This window comes from Manacus candei, unplaced genomic scaffold (genome assembly GCF_025592945.1).
Source record: "Manacus candei isolate 608988 ecotype Guabito, Panama unplaced genomic scaffold, ASM2559294v1 h1tg000002l, whole genome shotgun sequence".
NCBI classification, from domain to species: Eukaryota; Metazoa; Chordata; class Aves; order Passeriformes; family Pipridae; genus Manacus; species Manacus candei.
The window spans coordinates 899,791-923,963 of record NW_026138050.1 but is presented as its reverse complement, the minus strand read 5'-3'; the positions used below and the strand labels follow the sequence as shown (position 1 = coordinate 923,963).

Genomic DNA, 24,173 nt, shown 5'->3' with positions numbered 1-24,173 from the left:
ACCAGGGAGGAGGAGGAGCAGGAGCTGCTGAGTTGCCCAGCGCCGCTCACAGCGCGGGTTTGGTTTCTGAGCAGTGGACGTGGCTGCCACCGTGCAGTGCCGGGGAGGTGACCGTCCCCTGCCCCAGCAGCGGCGATCCTGCCGGTCGGGGGGGTGCCGGGCCCGGGTCCCTCCCGCCCGGACCTGTGGGTGGGCGCAGGGGTTGTGCGGGGTCCCCTCCGTGGTTCACGCACCCTGAGCCTCCCCCGGCGTGGCGGGGATGTCCCTGTGGGGAGGGGGTGGCCTCTGGGTACCGAACCCCCCACGGCTGCTCTTCCCCCTGCTCCCCCCCTTCGCCTCCTCCCGCCCCCCCCATTCTGGCTCTTCCCTCAGCTCCTTTTCCCATCTCCTACTTTTTTTTTTTTGCAGCCTTTCCGTTGCCATGGGAACGGTGACATCCCGAGCCGGGCGGAGCGGAGGGAGTGCGGATGCCCGGGGCCACCCCGGACACGGGCGGGGGTCCCACGGCTGCGGGATCCCACGAATGGGGGCGTCCCACGGGTAGGGAACTCCCCTAAAGCATTCCCTTTCCAGCGGGAAGAGCAGCGGAATTTAATTACATTTAGGTACCTGCTGCCAGACCAGCGAGTCCTTTCAGGAGAGGAAATTCTGCCTGGAACGAATCGGGCTGGGGACGGGGGGCAGGGGGAACGGCAGGATGGCCTTTAATATCCAAATGTGCGGTGATAAAGGAGCCCGCAGGACCTGATGGATGTGATCCAGGCTGAGTTGGGATTGTGGAGAATTCACCGCCCTGGAGCAGGGAGGATGCCTGGGAAGCACAAGGTGACATCTTGAGGATTGTCCTCTGCCCCGGGGGTAGGGAAGCAACTGAGTTTCATGGGGAGGTTGGGAAAAGAAATAGAGAAGGAGAGTAGTGTGACCCCTGTGAGTGACAGGGAGATGTTAACCTGAGAACACCACAGCAGCCCCGGGCTGGGCACAGCCAGAGGGTTTGCCATGGCCTGGTGTCCAAGGAAAAACTACCTGGAGACAGGAGCTTTGTGGCCAGCCAGACGTGCAGGGCCCCAGCAGCCCTCGGGCAGGAGCCATGCCCTGCCTGTTCCCAGGTGCTGCAGAGCTCCCAGCTCCGAGGGGAGCAGGAAGGAGCTGGAGGAGCTGCGGTCGATAGGGAAAAGCCAGAAAACAATTTACAGCTTCCTGCAGATGGCAACTGGTACGATCTGGCTGACAAACACAGATGAGCAAGCGTGAGGGAGGGATAAATAAACCTCGGAGATCATGGAGTAAAACAACCTGCTGTGATTTACTGCAGAGAATTCCCACTCGGCCAGTGCTGGTTCCCTCCCCTCCCCTGCGCTGGGGTGGGCAGTGTGAGGGGCTGGGGCAGGACCCTGGCACCCAGGGGACACCCTGGGGCCACTGGGCATCCACATCCTCCCACCTGCTGCCCCGGGGATGCCCTTGGGGCAACGAAACCCAAGAGCAGCTGAGGCACTGCTGGCCCAAACCAGCCCCAGTCATTTCATTAGAGAGGAGGGAAAGCCTCATGCAAATGTTTTCCATTCCAAAATTCTTTTGGTTTCTAAACTGGTGAAACACCAGATCTTTCTGGGGGATTTTTTTTTTTTTTAATGAAACTTATTCAAATATTTCTGGAAATTCATCAACAATTTTTTTTTTTCATTGCTTCTCCTCCTGTCGTGATGCCACAGCTGAAGATGGCAGTGGTGTCAGTGGTGAAGCCAGGGGTGAGCTCCCAGGGTCACCTCTCCTTGGAAGGAAGGAGGATGTCACAGCTGTCACACGGTGTTGGGGATGCTCCAGTGACACAAATCTGTGTGTAAGGAAGGATCCACAGCCTGGCAGCCACCAGCAGTGGGGGGACATGTCACCTGGGGTGGGCTCAGTGCCTGGGGAATGGGGGGGTGCCAGCTGAGCAGGGGCAGCCACAGTCCTCACTGAGGGCAAGTGTGTGTGAGTGTGCTCAGACTGTCGAGGGTGAGGCCACTGAGAAGGCAGAAACAGCAGGAAGAAGAGGAATGGAGAATGGAGGAGGGAAACCCTCATCCCTGGCTGCAAAGCCTCCACAAGCCCCTGCCCAGGCACAGTCTCACCCACTGTGGGGCTGGGGAGGGTGGCCAGTGGGACATCAGGGGACAGAGAGGCAGGACCTGGGCATGTCTGGCCCACAGCTCCTGCCTGCCTGCTCCCCCTCAAGCTGGAATAATCTCCACTGGAAAAAAAACCATGAGATAAATGCAGTGAGAAACAGCAACCCCCACCTGGTGCTAACGGGCCTGTGCTTCATCCCAGGCTTGTTTGTGCTGGGGAAAGACTGGAGCAGCTGGAGAGAGCCAGGAGTGGAGCTGCTGGGGAAAGGGAGCAGGGCACAATGCCCCAGCAGCACAAACCAAATGAGCCCCGTGCTCACTTGGAGGAACCAGCAGGGAAGAGCCAACTGATTTTCTGTGGAGCATCTGTGTGCAGGGATTTACGTGCCCAGGGCAGACCAATGGCCGTGCCAGGATAAGCTGGGAGTGGACAAAGGCCAAAGCCATCGCAGGAACATCCATCGGAGAATTTCCCAGGATTTGAGGCACCCAGGAGAGAGGATTCTTGACAAAACAGGCTCTGGAGCATCCCTGGGTACACCCCTGCTCACAGCTGGGCCCGCTGGCACCCGTGGATGTGGAGCAGCAGAGAGTGGCTGTAAGGGAAGGGGTTGCTGGCTCGGCTGGGAGGAAAACCCTCCCAGGCAAAGCTTAATGAAGAAATCATTGTGCAGGGATCAGCTCTGTGCTGTTAATGAGCCTCGTTGTTATTTAAATGAGGCTCCTGGCAGGGCTGGGTGAAGAATTCATCATCAGATGATTTTTCTGAGAGATGTGATGAATGATGGATATAAAACCAGCCATCCCTCGGGAGAAGGAGGCTGCAGAGAAATCCAGCTCCTGGGGGAGAGCAGCTGGAGTTTGCCATGGCACAAGCAGAATTATTTTGCAGCCCAGAAGAGGCAGGTGCTGCAGCCTCAGCCCAGGGATGGGAGAGGGTTGGTGGCTTTGCTCTGCCTCCAGAGCTGGGCTGTGTTACCAGGCTGTTCCAACCCGGCCTTGGACACTTCCAGGGATGGGGCAGCACCAGCTTCTCTGGTCAACCTGTGCCAGGGCCTCCCCACCCTCACAGGGAAGAATTCCTCCCCAATATCCCATCTAGCCCTGCTCCCTTGGTCTGTCCCTCCATCCATTGTCCCAAGTCCCTCTCCAGCTCTGTGGGAACTCCTTCAGGCACTGGAAGGGGCTCTGAGCTCTCCCCAGAGCCTTCATCGTGCACCAGCTCGAGCCCATCGCTCACAACTCGGTGTTGCTGCTGTTCAGTTTGGGTCTTGCTTTCTTTATCCAGCACAGAAATGCAATGCTGTCCTTAAATCTCCAAGTTTTTGCCTGGCTGCCCGGGGCCTGGAGCTCCCCTTTGCACCCTGGTGACACATGTGGAGGTGGCAGTGCCCCTGTCCTCCTGCCACCACACCGACCTCACTGTGCACCAACCCAGCCTGCACGGGATCAATAGCAGGGGGGACCAACACCACTTCCCCAAGAGTCATAGGATATGGAAGTCACTTGTTGATCAGATGGTTTGGGAACCAAGCAGCAAAACCCCAAGGATTTTACCACAAACTTTGCTTAACCAACTGTGCAGGAAGGCAGTTTGATGTGGGCCGTTTCTGGGTACATGAAACAGAATTAATTTGTTCTCCCTGAAAGCCAGCAGCCAGGAATATGAAATATTTAAACAGCCTAACCGTGTTTGGGATGTGCCGAGCCATGCAAGCACCCAATGTGCCTCTGCTTCCTGAGCACACAGGGTGGGAAATTCAGGGTCTGCAGCTTTTGGGCAGGGTTGGTGCCTGTGCCCCTCACCAGAGGGGGCAGAGGGTGTACAACCACTGGGCAGTGAACAACACAAGCTCCTCATCTCATTTATTCATCTGCAGCGAGCTCTGCCTTGAGGAAGGAGGGAGAAATGCTGTTGACTCTGAAGAACAGGGATGTATTTACACAAGCCCCCAGCACCAGGCACTGCAGGTCTGTGTGCTGAGCTGGGAACAGGCTGACTGCTTTGACACAGCCCTGCTGCCCCTCACAGCCCGGGAACTGCATCCCCAGGACTTCCTTGCTCCCCAGCTTGCTCCTGGGTGTCCATGAATCCTGGGCAAAGGAGTACAGACTGTCTGGGAGCCAGGAAACAGGGGACGAGCTCTGCTTCGGCAGGAAATGGTGTTCCCTGGTGCAAAGGGGAGATGCCATCCTGCCTGCCCTGCCCCACACGGGTGGGCTGGGGGAGATAGAGCCCTGTTAACCACTTACTGCAGCCCCTTCACCTGCTCGTGCCCTCCTGCCCCTGGGTGGAGGGTCAGCCTGTGCCAGCTCTGCCAGCCGCTGTCACCTGCTCTCAGGGGGCCATCAGGGCTGACATTCCTTTGTTTGCTTTGCCCAGGTTTCCTCCTCTCTTCCCAACACACCTGGCTGCCTCTGCTCCCTCAGTTTGACCCCCGTGGTGAGCAGAGGTGGTCTGGGGGGCCATGGCCAGCTGGAGCCCACCGTGCCCCATGGCAGCTCCACCACTGCAGGCAGTGATCCCGATGCCCCCATGACAGCCCGGTTTGATCCCTCTCCATCACATCCCTGCATCCCAGAGCTGCCAACTGTTCTTCATCCGTGCTGCCGGGTGAAACAAGGAACAGTCAGGAGAAGGGAAATGGAAACGATGGATTCCTGCATCCGAGAGTGGAGCAGGGGCCGCTCCGGCCGTGCCCTGCCCCTGCCTCTGCGGCTCCTCCCGCGCTCCCCGGCCCCTCCTGAGCTCTCGGTGAGCTCACGCACCAACACTTGGGCTTCCTCTCCCCAGCGGCTGCTGTGGAGGATCTCCTGCCGCCGGTGGGTGGGGAGCTGGGTCTCTCCTCACACGAGTGCAGCATCTCTCTCCCGCTGCATCCTCGCTGCACGGAGGCCGTGGAACATGGAAAACTGTGAAAGCAGAAAGGGAAAAACCAGCGCAGCTGATGTCACCCTGCTCCGGGGGGGGGTGGGGAGCTGCCTGTCACCTCTTCTGTCCCCAGTGTCCCCATGGGACCCAGAGCAGAACCCTCTCCCCCAGTGGGTGCCCAGTGGGGCCAGTGCTGCCCCGAACCAGGATGTCCCAGACTGCAGCTCCAGCTGTGTCTCTGCCCCCAGACTCTTTGTCCCATGATCTCCAGGGCCCCCTGGGCAGCCTCTGAGAGTTGCCTGCTGTGGGCAGTGAGAAGCTCCTCCGAAGTTTGGTGGAACCAGGGTTTTCCTCCCAAGATGATCCCTATTCCTGCACCATGGTGCCCTGTCCCACATCCAGGGTCCCTGTTCCTATTCCAGTATCCCTGTCCCTGCTCCAGGACCCCTCTCCTGGCCTTGGCCCTCCTGGCATGTGGAGTGGGGGCAAGAGGACATCCACAAACGGATGTGGAGGCTGCTGAGACACCTTTATATCTAATTAGAGTCGGGCTCTTCCTCCACCTGTTTCCTGTGGTGGATTTAGGTCCCGAAGTAAAGAAAGCTGAAAATAAAGAGCCAAATCTCTTCTCCAGCTTCTTTGAGTTCTTTAGAGGAAGCCAGTGTGGGCACCAGGGAAGCAGCATCCCCACATCAGCAGGAGGCTGGAGGCTGCAGGCGCTCGCTGTGCTCCCACACCCGCCGCTGCAGGGGTTCCTGCTCGTGTGGAGGCAGAGCTTGCCTAGGAAATGGGGAGAATTCGCCTTGGTTTGGGGGATTTGGGGGATTCTGTCTCTTTGCCGAGCTTTGGGGCTGGCTGACTCTCACCAGTGTGGGCTCACCCAGCGTGAAGAGAAGCTGAGGGGCTGGAGCTGGATCCTGCAATGGCAGGATCTGAACCCCTGGGGATTGTGAGCCGGGGCTGGGGGATTTCGCTGGAAGGGGCTTGTGTTACTGGTCTCCTTCCCCCCGGCCCTGCAGCCTCACGCTGGGCTCTGCTCCCACGTTCCCCAGCCCAGCCCTGCGGCGCTCGGCTCCTTCCCTTCCCCAGAGCAGCTCCTCGCTGCCGGGTGGGAGGATGAGGTCCCTTCCTCAGGATGTGAATCATGTCTCTCTGGGAGTCTGCTCCTGCACCCGCTGTCTCCCGCGGAGTGGGGCTGCTCTCCCGCCCCCCGCAGCGGAGGGAGGCTGCAGATCCACCGGGAAAGGCGAGCCTGGATTTGACAGCTCCGTGGAGAGCCCTGCGTGGCAAGGAGTGGGGTCACCATTTGCCCACACCACCGGCTGGGTTTTGGTACCCTCCTGAATAGATGGAGGGAAAAACAGGACCAGAACCTGCACTTTTATGGAAACGGGAATGAACTGGGCTGATTTCCCCTCTGCTCCACCACTGTGCTCCCCTGAGAGTGACAGTTCAGGGTTGTTTGTGTTAGTCCCTCGTCACACCTGTGGGGACTTCACTTGCATTAATAAATATAACAGTTTCCTTAGAGGAAGAAGCTGCTGGGATGTTCATCCCAACATTTCAAAGTGCTGAGGGGATCTGGATCCTCAGCTTCCGTGAAAATTAACACGGTCATGAAACTCCTGCCTTTAATATGACATGACTCAGAGTGCACTAAGTAATGAAAAGGGTAAAATAAGGTAATATGATGTAAACTAAGCAAAGAAGAAAGCAATCCCCTGAGAGCAGGAACTGGTATCTGGCTTTTGTACTCCTTGGCCCAGCAGTGACAAAAGTTTGTGCATTATTATCATGATTATTTATACTCATAGGGGCAAACTAAAGCCATATTCTCTGGATTCCACACACAGCAGCTATGCAGGGAAATGGGAACATGCAGTAAAAGAACAACAAAGGAGAAACAGGCAAAGCCCCGAGTTTACAATTAGAATTCAGCCTGGTGTGGCTACACGAGCAGTGCAGCAGCACTGAGGGTAACACACCTGCACACGGGGCAGGAGTCCAAACGCCCCGTTATTATTTCCATTATTGCTCCGGTTCCTTTCCAGGCAGGAGAGTTGTTTCTGCTGCGCAGGTTTCTGTGTGTGAGCCCGCAGGGGACGGGGCTCCCGGGGCAGTGGGGACCCCGCACAGGGCTGGCACTGTGATGGGCACAGAAAGCATCCCCTGCAGCCCCCACGCTCTCGGCACGCCAGGAACCTTCCCTTCACTCCCTCCCGACATGAGCACAGCACGAGGAGGGATGCCTGCAATTTATTTCTCCTTCTTAGCAGGAAAATCAGGTGCTGGGAGCTGGTACCAGCCTGCCTGTTTCTAGCAGGGTGACATCAGCAGGACAGGTCGGCCACGTGTTATTACTGTAATGAACCATTTAAAGCAGCAACATAATAACAGCCCTGGGCCTATTTTGAGAAAGCCTCCTGGGCATTTAATTCCATGGAGGGAGAGGGGCTTTCTTCAGAGAAAGAGCACGTAGGATGGATCCCAGCAGAGCAGGGATGGTCTTGGGCCCCAAAGGGAAAGGGTCACGTGGCTGCAGAGCCAGAATTAAATCCCACAAATGAGACTTTAGAAAGATCTGTTGTTCATGGAATTATTTTTGTGGTTATGCTTCCATTGAAGATGTCTCCTGTTTTGATTTGAATTCTTATTTCCTCAGTGCTCAGACCAGGATGATGCAGCACGAGGTGGGCACAGGGAAACCTGGATGTCAGAGGAGACTGATGGATCTGATTTTCCATGTCCGTTAGTGCCGGCAGGGAGTGAGAGAGAGACGAATGGTGGATGTGGTTGGAAAATTCCTCCATGCCAGCCAGCTGAGGTGTTTGCAGTGGGTTGGGTAAAAGAAGATCATTATTCCAACTGTAAGTTTAAAAAATTATTCTGAGGGGACCACTGAGCTGGTCAGCTTTGTGTCCCTGTGCCCATGTGTGAGCCCTGGGAGCGTGGCCCTGCATGGGCTGCTCATGGCCATGGTCCCGCTGCCCCAAGCCATGGTCATTCCAGTGCCCGGCCTGGCATGGAGCCATGCCCCTCCACTGTGTCTGAGCCCCTGCCTGGATCCCCTCCGGACTTGCTGCCCCTGCTGCTGACTCGTGTTGTGCAGAAAATCAAGGTAGAAAAAAATAATTCTGGCCTCAGCAGCGGGAGGTCTGGGACTCCTGAGGGAGCCGGGGAACACCTCTCATTGCCACTGCCAGCCCTGCCGTGGGTACTGGGGTGGGTATCTGCGGTGGGTGTCGGGCAGGTGCCACCACAACTGGCACGAAGTCGGGACTTCCCTGGCTTTATTGTTGTTTTTGCTGTTCTTGTTACCGTCGTTATTACCGCCATTGTTATTGCGTGTCTGTCTCCCGCTGACTCCTGCGGGCTCCGGCGCTGTCTGCGCGGGCGGCGTGAGCTCACGGTGTCCCTGCCCGGCCGGGCTGGGGCCGTGGTCCCGCGCGGTCCCCGCGGGGCCGGGGCAGCATCATCGCGGGGATGCAGATGCTGTATGCAAATGAGGCGGCGGGCTAGGCCCCGCCCACTGCGCCCCGCGAGGGGCGCCACGCAAATGACATGCAAAGCACGGGGGGCGGGGCCACGGCCGGACGGGGGGCGGGGCTTGTCATGTAGAAAGCGTTAAGGGGCGTGGTCTGGTATGCAGATGAGGGGCGGGGCGGGCGCCGTATGTAGATGAGGGGGTGGGGCCGCCCGGGCGGGTGTCGGAGCCTCCCGCCGGCTGCGGGAGCGGCGCGGAGCGGCAGCGGGCCCGCCGGGCACCGAGCCCCGCACAGCCCAACCCAGCCGAGCCGGGCCGGGCCGGCGGCCCCCGCACAGCATGGCCGAGCCGCCGGCGGCGCCGGCCCCCGAGGGCGAGGAGGGCCCGGTGCGCTTCGCCCGCAAGGGCGCCCTGCGGCAGAAGAACGTGCACGAGGTGAAGAACCACAAGTTCACGGCGCGGTTCTTCAAGCAGCCCACCTTCTGCAGCCACTGCACCGACTTCATCTGGTGAGCCCCCCCAGGACCTCCCCGCACCCCCCCTCCGGGACCCCCATCCCGCTCCGGGACGCCCGTCCTCGCCCAGCCCGCTGGAGCTCACCCTCGCCCGCCTCCGGGCACCCCTTCCGCTCCCGTCCCGTGTCCCCTCATCCCCCCGCATCCCATCCCGGTCCCGCCCGGTCCCTGCTCCCGCCGGCCGCTCCGGGCAGGGGGGTTGCGGTGCCGGTGTCTCACTCCGCCTCTCTCTCCGCAGGGGCTTCGGCAAGCAGGGCTTCCAGTGTCAAGGTGAGTGTCGCCGTGCCGGGGGGCTGGGGGGATCCGCGCACCGTGTCCGTCCCCCGGGACCGGCCCTGAATATCCCCGCGGAACCCGAGCAACATCCCCGCGGCACCGTCCCCGAGCATCCCCGCGGAGCTGGGGAAGCAGCTTAGTCATTTTTTTAATCAACCGAGCAACTGGTCGCTGCCTCTAAGCCGGTCGGGTTTCGTTTCCAGAGATAAGCGCCCAGGACTTCAGCGAAATCCCCCGAAAAAGGCAGAGGGAACTTGGTTTTTAATGAACTTAACAGGAAAACATGTGTCTGGCTGGCAAACGGGCTGGGTGAGGGCTCCTCCAGGGCTGGAATTGCGCAGCCCGCAAGGACTTGAATGGCTTAGTTGTGTTGCTGGGGAGAGAAATGAGGCTTTACAACAAAATATGATGCAGTAGCTGGGTTACTACGACCAGAATTCTTTGTTCTGATAATGCTGGGATTCTGGAGGGGCTCTTTAGGGATTGGTGATGTTCTCTCGGGAAATTCGGATGAATTACCCAGGCGGTATCTGGTTGCTCTCGTTGCCAGCCCAGCTGTGGGCTGTTCCTGCCTGCAGCTCATCCTGCCCTATGGGTCCCACCTGTGTAGGGTCCAGGTCTGGCTGTGGGGTTCAGATGGGGCTGGTGCTCGCAGCTGCTGGCAGTGAAATCTTGCTCTTGTGAATATTTGGGACAGAGTTTTATTTTGGTGGGTGGCTGAATCCCAGGTGGAGGTATTTGGCATGAAAACAAACTGGCTGTAGAGCACTAATATCTCCAGAACTGCTCCTCCTGGCAGCTGTCTGGGTGGTGGTGTGGCACAGAGCCCAGGCTTGGGGTGCTGTGGTGGGTCTGGATCTCGAGGGCAGCTGTACCTGCAGGCAGGAGGGCTCTGTCTTGGGTGCTCTCAGAAGCATCTCTGCAGATGCTTGTACAAGCAGTGTAAGTCTAATCCAATTTAAATGATGCTGGTACTCATCCTTAACACTTGCCCTAGGAGTATAACCTTAAAATACCAAAACCATCTCCCTGCTACCTCCCAAACCCCCACCCGAAGGCCTGGGCAGGTGTTGGCAAGCAGTGGAAAGCAGATATGGAGACTAAAACATGTCCTAGGGCTGTTTCTCAAGGTCACAGCTTCCCCTGGTACCTGAGGTTTCACACATGGGCAGTTCAGTCATGTTACTCAGAGGAGTTTTGTGCAGCTTGTATCTCTGTTGTGGCTCTTCCTAGCCTTACCTGGCTGTTCATTCCCTGGCTTTCCTTACAGTGCAGGCTTATTTGTGCAGACACAATGTCCCTGAAATTTGGAGTGTGCTGGAGAAGCTGGAGGGGACCATGTGTTAGCAGGGCAGGGTTTTCCTGCATTATTTCTAGAGCTTTGCTCAGTCCTACCTATAACATCCAGGGCTGGATAGCTGGAGCCTTTCCAAGTCTCATCCAGCTGTCAGGAACTATTATCCAAACCTGGAGCTGTGCTCTTGCTTCAAGGTTTATCCTTACATGTTTGTAACCAGTATCAAATCAGTCCTCGGTGCAAGGCCAGTGGGTGGGTCCTTGAAGGTGGTCTCAGAGTTGCCAATGCACAGGTGAAGGGTCTTCCCCCCACTAGTAGATGTCGGGCAGAGCAGTCCTGTCCCTGGGTCGTGGGGCAAGAGCCTTTGTGAGGCTGCAGTGACACCAGTAGCATTTCCAGAGGTGCTCAGTGATGTCTCCAGGGGTGTGTGGCTGGTCTGTGACATCCTGTTCTGCCTTAAGAAACCACTTTCCAGGTTGTTCTGGTATTACAGACATGAAAACCTCCTTACTGTGCAATAGGAGATTTTGTAGATTTGGGTCTGTAGAACAGCCCAGTCCTTCCTTTCCTACAATCAGTGACCTGTGGATTTTCAGTCACCCCTTCTGTGAGGTGCTGAGGTGCCCAGGTTAAAGTGCTCCTGTTGGTGGGGCAGCTGTGGGGGTGATGCCCATCTCAGTGGGGGCACGGAGCAGCTGGTGCCCCTTGGTGGAGGACACACTGTGTCTCCCTGCAGAACACTCCCGGGTTTGGAAGTCGAGCAGGAGGAGAAGTCGCTCCCTCCTGCCATCTGCTCTGGGATCAGGATCACAGCCACCCCGGGGGGCAGCTCTCCTGTGGTGGGAGGCAGCACTTGGGGTGTCAGGGCTGGCATGGTGCCAGGGGGTCAGGCTGTTCCACCAGAGCCCTGGGTGCACTGGGTCATGTGGGTACCACCAGCTTTGGGGTTGTGCCCCACAGGTTGTGCTGCAGCTGCTGTTGGACTCGGTAAATGCTGACGTGGAAGCACAAAACCCCAGGGCTGGCTTTTGTTTAGGGGTTCTTCAGCCCCACAGGGCTGGCAGTAAGCTCTGATGTTGGGGTCTAGCTCCCCCTTTACTGAATGGAGCTTTAATTCAACTTTATCACAACTTCCCTGAGTATTTTACCCTGTTGTTCCGTGGGATGGGTGGAAATGCAGTTGAGGCACACGCCTGAGTTCTCAGCTGTTCCTGCTGCTGTGCTCACTCTAAGTAGGTTTTCACCTGTGCCCTGATTTCTTTCTAGGGCATTTGCAATAATTAGATTGTTAATTAGCTCATTACTTGTGACTTTTGGCAGGAAGTTAGCAGAAACTGACTCTTTGTATCTTGAAATACTAATGGATACCACAAATGCCACTTAATTGCCTGCTAATCTGCTTCTTATCCTTGTATGCAATCCCCTCCTTATCCTCGTGTGCATCTGAAGACTTCCTGGGCCAACTTCTCTCTCCCAAGCCAGAAAGCCTTTCAGTGTGGGCAGGAGAGGTCTGTGCACAGGCAGCCCAGGAACAGGGCTGGTGCTGCAGGTTAAGAGAAAGTATCAATACACTGTGGGCATTGGAAGGCTGGAGTGCTGAGGATGTGCCTGGAAGATGAGCTCCATGTGCCCTGGCTGCCTGTCAGCCCGTGGCACAAAGGGGCTTTCTGGCCCTGCTGTAGGGACCTGCTGTAGCTGGAAGGTGTATGAACTCATCAGTAACAAGGAGAAGGGGGTGTACATGTTCTCCCTTCCCGGGCTTTGGGATCCATCTGCCCAGTTCCATTACCAGGGAGTGCATGAAGAGGGAGAGAGCAGCCCCTCGGATCTGCAGGCTGGGGATGTCCTGGGGAGGGAACGTGTGGCCAGTCCCAGCTGGTGGCTTTCTGTCTCTGTTCTGCTGATGTAGGAAGTGCTGTGAGGATGGTAAAGGAAAGGGAACTGGCTTGAGAGCTGCCGAGTGAGGGTCTTGCTCTCTTTCTCGGAATGTGCTGCTCCTGGGAGCTGGCAGCTTTCTCTTTGTCTTTCCTACTCGTGTTCCCCCCTTGGCATCCTCAGAGTCCGTTTCTCCTGTTGTCCAAGCAGCTCTTGGTCCCTCTGTGGATCGGGGTACTGGCTGTGCTGGAGATTTGATGGGGGGGTGGGTCCCCAAGAGCTGTTTGCTCGAGCTGGAGTCTCTGTGGCAGCGCTGGGCTGGGCTGGGCTCTCACCCCGGGGGCCTGGGCAGAGGTGTCCCTGCAGAGGTGAGGAGCCATGTAACGTGATTCACACTTGGGAGCAAAAAATAACCTGCATCTGTTACAGCTTTCACGTGTACTAAGTAGAAAAGATCTTGGAAAGGAAAATCTTGTTTCCTTAAGAGAAGGGGGGGGGAAGCATCATTTGGTAATGGGTGCTTGGATTTCATGCAGTGACTTTTCTGGGGAGACTCTGTACTTCTTGTCCCTGGTTATGACTCGGTAAGCCAAGACACTCTTCAGATTAAATCTTCCTAAACTTCATACCAAATAGAATTCCTCCCTCCAGCTTTTCCTCTCCCCGTCCTCCAAGGCCAGCGCCCTCGTCTTGTTTTGTGCTTTCACGATTCAACATCTGAGACCAAAACTGAGCAGCTGGAGAATGTCACCCAGGCCTTACCTTTCCAGCAAGTGTTTCTCTCTTGCTCTCAGCCTTCACAACCCACCCTTCCTCCCCCCTCTCTGCCCTCCAGACGGAAGTGAAACCCATCACACTTCGCTCTGTGCTGCGGGCTGGGCTCCTCACCGTGCACTGCCGGCTCTTATTGACTGCATTAAGCAAGTAAGAAACAAAAGCAAAACAAACTCCAATCATTCAGAGTTGCCTCAAACCCAGTAATTTCGTGTCAACATATTATGCGCACTGGAGAAATGTTAGTGTTCAAATAGACTAATTAAAAATGTTACTGCAATTACTTTTGCAACACAAATGATGCTAATTATATAATGCTGCAGAAATTGGAAACATGATTTGGTAGGTTTTTTTTGTGTGCCTCGTGGTGATAAGGCAGTTCCTGGTGCTGGAGCCCCGGGGCAGTGGGAGCCCCGTCCTTGGCATCAGGAGCAGGTACAAATAGAAAGGGGAAGTGGGTCTGGGCCCTGTGCTGCACAGATGGTCTGTGTCCTGCACAACGGAGTGCAAACAGAGCTGACAGGGAAAATGGGAAGATGTGCCCCTTCCCAGGCTGGTTTTAAAGCCTGTCACCTGAGCTGGCTCCCCTAATCCTGCTCTTTCCTGCGCTGGATACCTGCGGCTCAGGGGAGGGGCTGGGGGTGGAGATCTGTTTTGGAAGGAGATTTTTGGAGGCAATCTGGACCTGCTGAGGCCACAGCTGTCGGGCTCAGCAAGGACCACTCTGTGTGCAGGCCCATCAGTGTCCCCTTGCAGTGCAGAAGGGCTCGCTTGAGTCTCTCAGTGGAAGTGGTTTCTCTTTCCCTCCCCCTCTGCTGTTAGCAGGGTAGATTTTTCTTTCTTATCTCCAGAGATAGCTGTCATCCTCCAGCGATCTGGGGCTCGGATAATGGGGTGGACTCTTTCCTCCCTGGGGTGTCCGTTGCTGACCCGTGGCAGCAGTGGGAAGCTGGGCAGAGGGGCTCAGAGCTTGCCCGAGGGTTTGGGTGCCTTGGGGGTGGCAGGAGGGTTTGCAGCACGTCTACCCGGTGCCTGTGAGCTCTGACCCCACTGCACAGGTTGGACCACCCCGGTGTACGAGCCTCTGCCACGATTATCCTCCAGCTATTGAGTCTTCCTGGGGAATTTGATGCCTGGGCTGTCTCTAAGGAGACTTCTCAGCAAACAGAGCAGGCATTTGTGCACGCCTGCTCGCTCACACGCGTGTGATCCTGCAAATTCCTGCAGCACACGGCTCCTGGAGGGTGCACAGGGCACCTTCACTGGCAGCGAGGGGTGGGTGGGCGCTCACCTGTCTTGGCACCAAGATGCTGAAAAACAGAGCAAGACCTTGAGGGTTTGGTGTCTGCTGTGGAACAGGAGGTGGGGCTGAGCCTCCTCTCAAACTTGCAGTGGACTGTGTTAACTGCTGGGGTTTTATGGAGGAACTCGAGCAGAGGAGTTGCACAAGCCCTTGTGGTGTGCTGCTGCCCTCCCTCCCAGCCAGCACAGCTCCTCCTCCCGCCTGCAGCTCAACAGGCAAAAACCTAAAAAGGCTGGAGAGGCTCCTCAGTGCCATCCAGGCCCCCGTCGGATCTATCAGCAAATAAGTTGCAGGATCACAGTGACTCAGAAATTAACTTCTAGCTGTGCTTATAATTTAGCTGAGGGCAGAACTGCTTGAAACACGTCCTTGTAACGTGTGTGCAATCAGGAGGGGAAGGTGGAAGTGCCATCCCCTGGTCTGGATTGGAGCTTGTGGTAACGAGAGGGGATGTTTATAATGGTGGGTGGGATGGGATGTTGTTCAGGAGAAGTGTTTGGGTGGATTTTTCCCGCAGAAGCCAGCTGTGAGAGGATTAGTGCTGTGTGTTAGCAGAGCGCTGAGGACCTGCCAGACCCCACCGTGGGCTGGTGCCTGTGTGTGCCTGTGGTCCAGCTCAGTCCCAAAGGGCAGCTCGGAGTGTGGTGGAGGGAGCAGTTAATCCCTCCAGCAGAGGGGATTCATGGCTTCATGAATCATTATTCCAAAAGTCCATAGATTAGAGCCATTTAGAAAAGGTGAGTAAGAAGCTCCCTGTAGGGAGGAGTAATTGCAGGTCTTTGGGCAGCATGTTCCTTGTGCTCTTCGAGGGCTGCAGGCTGCCTTTGGAAAAGACAATAAAATCAGGGAAGCAGGAGCCCTGGCGTGGGGATCCTGGGTGCAGCCCTGGGTTGCCACTGCTGTGTTCTGGGGTTGCTTTGTGTGCTGCCCCTCAAGCCCCCTCCACGCTGGTGGTAGGTGTGATGTCCCCATAGCTGGGTGAGGGGAGGGGTCAGAGAGAGCATGGAGTGCTCCAGAGCCCCTCCAGGCTTTTCAGGTGATGCTGTAGGAAATGAAGGCTAGCCAAGGGCTCGTTCATCCCCTGGGTTGCTGTCATCCCACACCCAGAAAGCAAAGCCACTGTGCTCCCTGGAGTGGGACCCTTCAGGGGCTCCCTGGGGTGACACACCTGGGACCTGAGCAGAGATGTAGGGCTGGGACACCTGGGCCTGAGTGTGACAGGAGACAGGGCTGTCCCTTGGTTTCACATTCCTCAGGGAAAGGACAGCTGTGGGCTGCTGCTCCCCTGCTCTGAGCCAACCCACCATTCATCCATCCAGGGCTGGGCTGGTCTTGGTGGCTTCTGTGCCTTGGCCAGGAGTCCCTGGAGGCAGAGAGGTGTTAGGAACACCAGGGATGTAAAATGACACAGTAAGTGGCTGAGTTTTCCAGAACTGACCCAATGGATGAAGGTACCAATCTCCCTGGAGCTCTTCAGCCCTGTCAGGCTGTTTCCCAGGCACAGGGGCTGCTGCCCCAGCAGGGAAGGGGAGAGATGTGACCCTGGCTGGCCCTGTCCTGCCAGCCCACAGCAGCCAGCACCAGAAAGTCAGTTTTTCCACAAAAGCCACAGGAGGGGTGGGGGAGATGGGAAGAAAGCTCCAGTGGTGTGGTACTCGGGAGCAGCCAAGGGCTTTGTGTCGAGCACAGGCAATTCCCAGAAGTGGCTGTGCTGGCTGTAGCTGTTCCTGGGAAGGGCAGGCAGCGTTCCCAGCCACGACCTGCTCCTGCTGAGCTGCACCTGGAGCTGGGCAGGGGCAGAGGCAGTCAGTGCTGGGCTGGGGTTCCCAGGGTGAGCAGGATCCCTGCAGGCACCATGAGAACAGCAGCCGGAGGGTCTCTCCCGGGCAATGCTCTGTTCCCTCTCAGGATCTCCTCCCAAGGAGCTGAGGGGCAGCAAATGGCTTTGACTGTGGTGAGGGGCTGCTGCAGCTCCCAGAGAGTCTGTGGGGTAACGGGGAGCTGTGCCCTGGGAGCTCCTGCTCTGAGCACCCCAAATGTGTCCTCCCCTGAGTGTGGCCGAGGCTTGACTGGAGCAGCTGAAGGGATGGCTCTGGCCAAGCAGCTTCCTCCTGCTTGGAAGTGGCTTGTGTGGCTTTTCCGTGGTCAGTCCTGGTCTGTTGTGGTTGCCTTGATGCAGGCTGGGAGGGGTTCATCCATCCTGTTCTCCCTGGAAAAATAAATTAAAATGTTTCCTTATGGGTAGGCACCTGAAGTCTGTGTAGTTGAGAACTTGCCAGCAACACTCCCTTTTCTCCTGTTCAGGATTATTCCTGTTCATTGATAGGGGAGGAGGCACACGAGCCCTCCCAGGGTCCCTCTTGATGCCGTAAGTCAGCCCTTGCCATCGCTTCCGACAGCTGATCCCAGTTCCCTGGGAAAGGAAATGCATTTCATGAGACATGACAGCTCTGCTCCCGCAGCATCACGGTGCAGATGGAGCTGCTGCTCCCACTGCTGTTCACTCGGCAGCTGCTGGGCAGGGAGTGCTGGGCAGGGAGTGCTGGGCAGGGAGTGCTGGGCAGGGAGTGCTGGGCAGGGAGTGCTGGGCAGGGAGTGCTGGGCAGGGAGTGCTGGGCAGGGAGTGCTGGGCACCTCCTGCTCTCAGCAGGGAATCGCTGGGGAGCATCCCCTGCAGCCCCGGGGCACAAACGGGAACAGGACTCGTGTCACCCTCCTGCAAAGAGGTTCCTGGGAGCAAGGTCTCTTCTCTCTGTGTTCATGGAATGCCTCTCTCCCGGAAGCTGTCCAGGCTGGGCACTGGCTCTGGCTGCTGATAAATGCTGTTTAGATGAAGTTGTGGTTCTTTCCCTGCCTGAGCTGCCTGTCCAGTGTATCCGGTGTGGGGAGGGGGCAGGGGCTGGCTCGGGGGATGGCACAGCCCATGTGCTGCCTGGCCAAGGCTCTGTGCCACAGCACTGACCCGAGGCACTATTGCAGCTCTGCTCAAGCTGTTTGCTTTTGAGGGATTTTGGGCTGACTTCCTCACCTGTTTATAAACATTCTGCTTTTCCCATCATGTGGGAAAAAAAAAAAATCCCAATCCAGCTTGATACTGGAATCAGAGAGTGTTTGAAGTGAGCACAGGTGACCTCTTGCTTTTGGGGTTTAACTCTTGTGCCCAGAGCAGGAGCCTTTCTGCCCCAGCTGATGGGCACTGGCTGCTGAGTGCCCAACACTTTTGAGTTACATCTTGTCAGTTTAAATAATTTGCTTCCATATTTGGTCTTGCTTTTGTGCCAGATTTATACATCTTGTTTAAATCTGACAAGCAGAATATACTCGCTGCTAATCTGAGCTGGACAAGGCAGTGCCTGCCAAAAGATCCAATATTAATAGGCTCCAGTACATGGAAATTACTGGATTTGCAAACCTGAGGCTCATTATGGCTGAGCTCTCTGTAAATTGCCTCTTTGCATCCACTTAAATCTGGATTTTTCCAAAGACTCAGTCTACTGGAGCTCTCCTCTTTGGGTGGGAGCTGTCTCCCCAGAGCAATCTTTGAAACAAGGGAAGCTTTCTCTCTCTAAGCAGGAGATAAGAGGTGCATGATTTTTGGGGGATGGTTGGGAAAATGAGGAGATAACTGGTGTCTCTACAGGGAGCTCCTGGGAGTTGCTGGGCTGGAGCAGTCACTGCCTCCTCAGGGTGGCTCTGCCTCTGCTGTCAGTCAGGACTTGTGTTTGTGGACATGGATGTGTTGGAACAAGTCCAGAGGAGGCTACGGAGATGCTCCAAGGGCTGGAGCCCCTCTGCTGTGGAACCAGGCTGGGAGAGCTGGGGGGGTTCACCTGGAGAAGAGAAGGCTCCAGGGAGACCTGAGAGAGCTGGAGAGGGACTGGGGACAAGGGGTGGAGGGACAGGACACCGGGAATGGCTTCCCACTGCCAGAGGGCAGGGTTGGATGGGATATTGGGAAGAAATTCTTGGCTGTGAGGGTGGGGAGGCCCTGGCACAGGTTGCCCAGAGAAGCTGTGGCTGCCCCATCCCTGGAAATGTGCAGGGCCAGGTTGGATGGGGCTTGGAGCAGCCTGGGCTAGTGGAAGGTGTCCCTACCCATGGCAGGGAATTGGAACGAGATGAGCTTTGAAGTCCCTTCCAGTCCAAACTATTCTGGGATTCTACGATTCTATGTTTAAAATCTTCAGTCTCTTGTAGTTCTGATCCCGTCTTCCTACATTTGGTATTTAGTCAGCAGCAGGGAAGCTAAAAAAGATTGTGATGTCTAAATCTCAGCCTTCAGCTGCTCCTCCTCTTCCTCGCGCTGTGACGCGGGTGCGTTCCAGCCGGTCCTGCCGGTGGATTCCTCCCAGTCTTTTGTTGCCATCTGAAAGGATGCAGCAGTAATAGCTTCACCTTTGGGGGGAACAGTTAAATACCTTTATTCTGATGGTCTGAACAGAGCAGAAGCACATTCAATAGCTGACACTCCAAGCACATGAGCAAATGCATTTTCATGATTTCCAATTATAGCAGAAGAATGAGAGAGTGAGGTTGTGAAGAGGAGTGAAAGTCGTCCTGGCTCTTCTGAATGGCTTCATGCAGCTTCAGTGGTGACATAGCAATGAAGTCAGGAGTCAGTGCAAAGATTGTTTTATAATATCAGTGAGAAGCCGGAGTGAGGGGGAAGTGGCCCACGAATTTCATTTGCATCACTGAGTGGATTAGCTCCTGACGCAGTGCAAAGTCATTATTTACTGTGTCTCCAGATCTGTTGCCTCTCTCAGCGGGGTGGTTTGGAGAGGCTGATTCAGAAATGGTTACAGCTCCCTGTTCTACTTGGTGGGGACCGTTAGCACTTGCCTTGTAAGCAAAATGATGGTGCTTGTCAAGGCTGTTAGCATTGTGCCGGCCCCAGAGGCTGAGTAATTTGTTTTTAGGGCTTTTCATTCTTTGCTTTCATTACACTAAATACTTAAACTTTAACTTGGCTTAGGAAAACTATTTGGCAATAGTCTATAACCTGCCCTTAACTGAGAGTAGCCAAGAGGAGGAAGGCTGCCTGAGGGATAAAACTGGTGTGGGAACTGTGCCAGGCCATGCCCACCGTGGAGCAGGAGCTGTGCCAGGCCGTGCCCACCGTGGAGCAGGAGCTGTGCCAGGCTGTGCCCACCGTGGAGCAGGAGCTGTGCCAGGCTGTGCCCACCGTGGAGCAGGAGCTGTGCCAGGCCGTGGTGGGGACAGCACAGGAGCCCCTCCGTGCCCAGCAGTTGCTGTCGCTCAGGATCAGCCAGTGCATTGTCACCTGGAAGATTCATGCACAGCTTGAAATAATCCCCCCAAATGGTTATTTATAGACTGTCTGGAGCTCGGCACCGTTTTTGCTGCGGAGGAACCTGGACTGTGCCGTGATGGTGGAGATGGGCTGTGGTGGAGGCTCTGCTTTTGCCTGTTCTAGATTCTGTATGGGCTCCTTGGGAAACCAGCCCTGATGGGGGAGAGGTCGACATCTCCATGGTCACTTGGTTTCTGAAGAGTTTGATGGAATAACTTGCCTTTGGGGGGTCTCATTGGAGCCCTTTCATGGAACAGCCGTCAGTGACAGTGGGTTTCTGAGGATGGTAGAGCTGCCAAGAGGGGACATCCATGTGTATAAGGGGAAGAAGGGCTGAACAGGACCTTAGTCTATCCCCCCTAAACCTGTCGCAGGAGATTGTGCTGCTTCCTGCCCCAGGAACGGCTCTAAAACTGAACTAATTCCCATTTGTGTGATCATGTGTCTAAGGGCTGTCTCCAATAGCTCACTCCATTAACTTCCAAATTTGTCTTACCCGCTTGTCTTGATGGAGAGGTGCCCCAGGGCCAGAATCTTCTGGAAACAAGCTTGTGGATGTGTAAGAGGAGCAGGGGTCAGTCCATGGTACCTCTGCCTGAGGTGCCATCGGCGGGGAGGGCACAGCCCATGTACAGCCACAGCAGTGGCAAGGACAGAGCTGCTGACCTGGTGTCTCCCAGGGCTTCTGAGGTGGAAAAAGTCTCACTTACTGGGTCATTTAGAGACTCTGAATCTGGGGGTTTGGCAGGAGAAAAGGCTTTAATTAGCTGCTGCTCAGTAGGACTGCTATTAGATCTTCAGAGCAAGATGCTGCCGGACTGGAAAAAATGCAGCAATAGCTCATTTGCTCAGGAAGCCATGCTGGTGATTTGCATTTTGGTTGGGTGCTGAACCCTTGTAGAGAATTTTTTGAAAATAACTTTAAACTATAGTTCAGATTTCTTCTCTCTCCGCAGCTGGGGGAATATCTGTTTTGGTGCCAAACACTTTGGGTTTGAATTCCTTTGTTTGCAGCTCTGGCTCTGCAGTGAAGGAGGCAAGGGCTGGGCTGTGGACATATCCTGTCAGCAAATGCTGCATGACAAATGGCTTGTGTCTCTCCACCTTGGAGCACAATTAAATTCTCCCTTATTATACACCTAAAAGGATTTTTCTGCTCTACCAGCAGCCCCTCTGTTGACCTAAATACCCAGGAGACATGTAGCAAGGTAGGAATCTTTGCAGTGTGTCTCCTGAACCTCAGCTCTGCTGCTACTTGGGAATAAGGTGCTTTGAAATGTATTTTGGACGCTTTTTTTGGTTTCTTCTGCATTGTCAGCTTGCACAAGTGCAAAATGAGAGCAAGCCTCCATACTCTTGGGCTGGCTTTTGCTCCAGACTCCGCACTGGCATTGCCCAGGAGGTGAGACCAGTGGTGGTTGGGTGTTTGAGGGCAGTGGCTCTGTCAGCAGGGTTTGTGTTGGGCAGGAGTGACCATTTCTCCAACCTTGCAAGCTGCCCCTGGCCCCTGCTCCCCTGGGCTATGGAGAACCTGGGGCTGGCTCTCCTGGGGAGCAGCTCCTCGCCCTGCCTGGGTCCTGCTCTGCATCGTGGGAGGATCTGCTTTTCTTCCATCAAAGGTTTCCCTGCAAGTGGCTGTTGTTCCTTTCCCAAATGGAAGTTGCAAATCTCTGGCTGTTTTGGCCTCTGTGCCAGGTTTTGGAAGGCAGAGTCCCCCTGCCTTCACCCTGCTGCAGTTTGGCCAAACAGGTTATGAGGCAGGAGGGTTGTTTATCTTTTAGGTCGCTTTAGCCCTTTCCCCAGGCTGGTGGAAGTGTCACTTGCTTGTGTGGGTGGGAAAAGTGGGATAACATGGGTGACATAACACACTGCAGCACCTCCTGCTGTGGGGGCAGGTCCCACAGGGTGGGACAGAGCAGGGAGCCCTCCCTGCATCCCACTGGGCCTGCTGGGATGGGGACAGGAGCCACAGCACAGCATCCCTGGCCAGCAGCAAATCCTGGTGCTGCCAGTGGTCCCTGGTGTGGTGGAGTCCCTTCCAAAACCTCCTTCCCTCTTCTGGGCTTTGTAAATTTGGAATAAACTTAATTTCTCTGCTGTTACTATTAACTGAGTCCGAAAGGATGAAAGTAAATGCCTGTTGGGAAGGGCAGGCTGACTCACTTTCTCATTCTCCTGTAAATTTCCATTTAAGTTTCAGTTTAAGCTCAGGTATGAGAGGAGTGAAAGCTGGTAATTTGTGACAAAAACTTCTATTTTAGCTCACGGTAGAAGAACTCCCTTTTTAATTGCAGAAATTATAAGGCTGGGATTCTTGTAAAGGAATACCGACTCCAGCAGGTACCTGCTGACTGACTTTTGGATGCTCCCCTACACAATCAACTTGTTATTGTGGCCATCTCACCCTTTTCTGGACCTCTTCCTGCTCCCTGGGGGTTTGGGGGCAGCAAGTCTTTTCTGCTGTGGGTGGAGGGGCTGCCCTGCATCCCCCCAGCCCCAGGGGCCCCTTCCTTGCTCTGAGCCCTGGTGATTTATCTTATTCCTGAATCGGGTGCCTCAGGCTCTGCAGCGAGTTCCTCCCTTATCGCTGCTGCCTGGGCTGTAATTTTGCTTCCACCATGTCAGAGTGAAACAAGAAAACTTCTTTAAAAAGCAGGAGGACAGTCATGTGAGGGAGCAGTGGTGTGTCAGCACTTAGAGAGGGTTCAAAATAACGTGGCCCATCTGGTCCCTTCCGAAGGCAGAAGCAAAGGGCTCCCAGGCTGGGCTGCCCTCCTTGCCCTGTGCTGGGACCCTCAGGAAAATGCTGTGGGACCAGTAGGATGGTGGTGCTGCCTGGGTTGGAAGGGGCCATCGGGCAGGAACACCTTCCACTATTCCAGGTTGCTCCAAGCCCGTCCAACGTGGCCTTGGACACTTGCAGGGATGGGGAAGCTGCAGCTGCCAAAGACCCTCTGCATCTCTCTTGGAGCCCCTCTAGGGACCGGAAGGTGCTCCAAGATCAACATCCTCTGGGGGTGGAAGCAGCATCCCCTCCTCGTCAGCCTGTGCCCTAAATTAGAGCGGCAAGATGCTGCAATGGGTCCATATGGAGACTCCTAAAATAATAGCTGTCAGCTCCCTGCTGACTTGCACAGGGTGCTAAAGCTTTTGGCTTGGGGAAGACAGTTTAGGAAACAAAAATGCTGGTGGGCTGGCCAGACTGGAGGTGCCTTGACTTGGCCCCACAGGGCACTTGTGTTGGGATGGGCACTCTCAGGACCACGATCTTCTGTTGTTAGAACATCCTACAGATTTTGAGATCTGTTATCACCTGTCCATTTATTACAAGGCTGAAACCAGACTTTCAGGAGAGCTGGGGTCAAGCAGTTTCTCTTAGTCATAAAATTTCTGGGGCAGGTGTGTGATCCTGAAGCGTGGAAGTGCTGATGGGCACGTGCCTGTGTGCTGGCAGTGCTGGAGCTGTGGAATCACCTGGTATTTTAGTACCAGAGGTGTCTGTACGTGGATATTGCTGCTTATGTTTAAATCCCAGTTTATTGGTCGTTGGTTTTGATGTGCTTTTCCTCTAATGAACCAGGGCCAACGGATGTCTGACAAAGAGCTCGTGTCTCATCTTCCACTGCTGTGGAGATGGTTGGGCTCTTAATTGCTCTGCAGTGGCTGTGGGAGGTGTCTGCCTCTCAGGACAGCTGTGCCTTTGATCGGGTTATTGCACATTCAGGTCTTGTCCTGCTCAGGTTTTATTTGCTGTCCAGGCCCTGCCAAGCCATTACACTGAAACGAGCAGCTTAATTGCAGGGGCTTGTGGCTCGGCCTGGTCGATGCTGTGGGTGGGAGCAGGAGCCGTGGGGGTCCTCTGGTGGAGCTGGGAGTGCTGCTGCCAGTCCAGGCTTGTGCCCGGTGAGACTGTACAAACCTGTGCTGAAACAGCTCAGGAAAGTGGCAGTTGGTGATGTCTGGGATAAAACCCCACATTTCCTCTGCTGTTGAAGCTGTTGGTGTTTGTTGGGGTGTGCAGTGAACCCCCTCTGTGGCAGAGGGGGGAAGGAGCTGCTGGAGGGGGTGAGCTCTGGGTGGAAGCAGGGCAGCCTGCGGGGTGATGCTCTGGAAGGACAGTCAGACCCAACAGTGGAGTCTGCTCAGACACTCAAATCACATGTTTGTACTCGATAATAGCACATTTTGGCAGGAACCTCTGGCCTCTGTGTGGTCAAACTGGGGCTCCTTGGCAATGCTCCTGTGCTGTTCCCCGATGTCTTCCCTCCCAAGGAGCAGAGCTCAGCTCTGCTGTCAAATAACAATCCACTGCTGCCTTGTGGCTGTTTCTGGAGGGGGAAGGATGGACG

The 24,173-nt window shown here is 55.6% G+C and overlaps 1 protein-coding gene across 2 annotated transcripts in view; it reads left to right on the top strand.

The window, feature by feature from the left end:
- Nucleotides 1-8,716: 8,716 nt before the first annotated feature.
- PRKCB (protein kinase C beta) overlaps nucleotides 8,717-24,173 on the top strand; it is a 97,804-nt gene continuing 82,347 nt past the window's right edge. Inside the window, exons 1-2 of one of the 2 annotated variants that reach the window (XM_051800696.1) lie at nucleotides 8,717-8,979; nucleotides 9,224-9,255. In XM_051800696.1, coding sequence (XP_051656656.1) covers nucleotides 8,810-8,979; nucleotides 9,224-9,255 — 202 coding nt within the window. In that variant the 5' untranslated portion in view covers nucleotides 8,717-8,809. The remainder of the gene's footprint in view (nucleotides 8,980-9,223; nucleotides 9,256-24,173) is intronic. The other variant, XM_051800788.1, reaches the window with a different exon arrangement.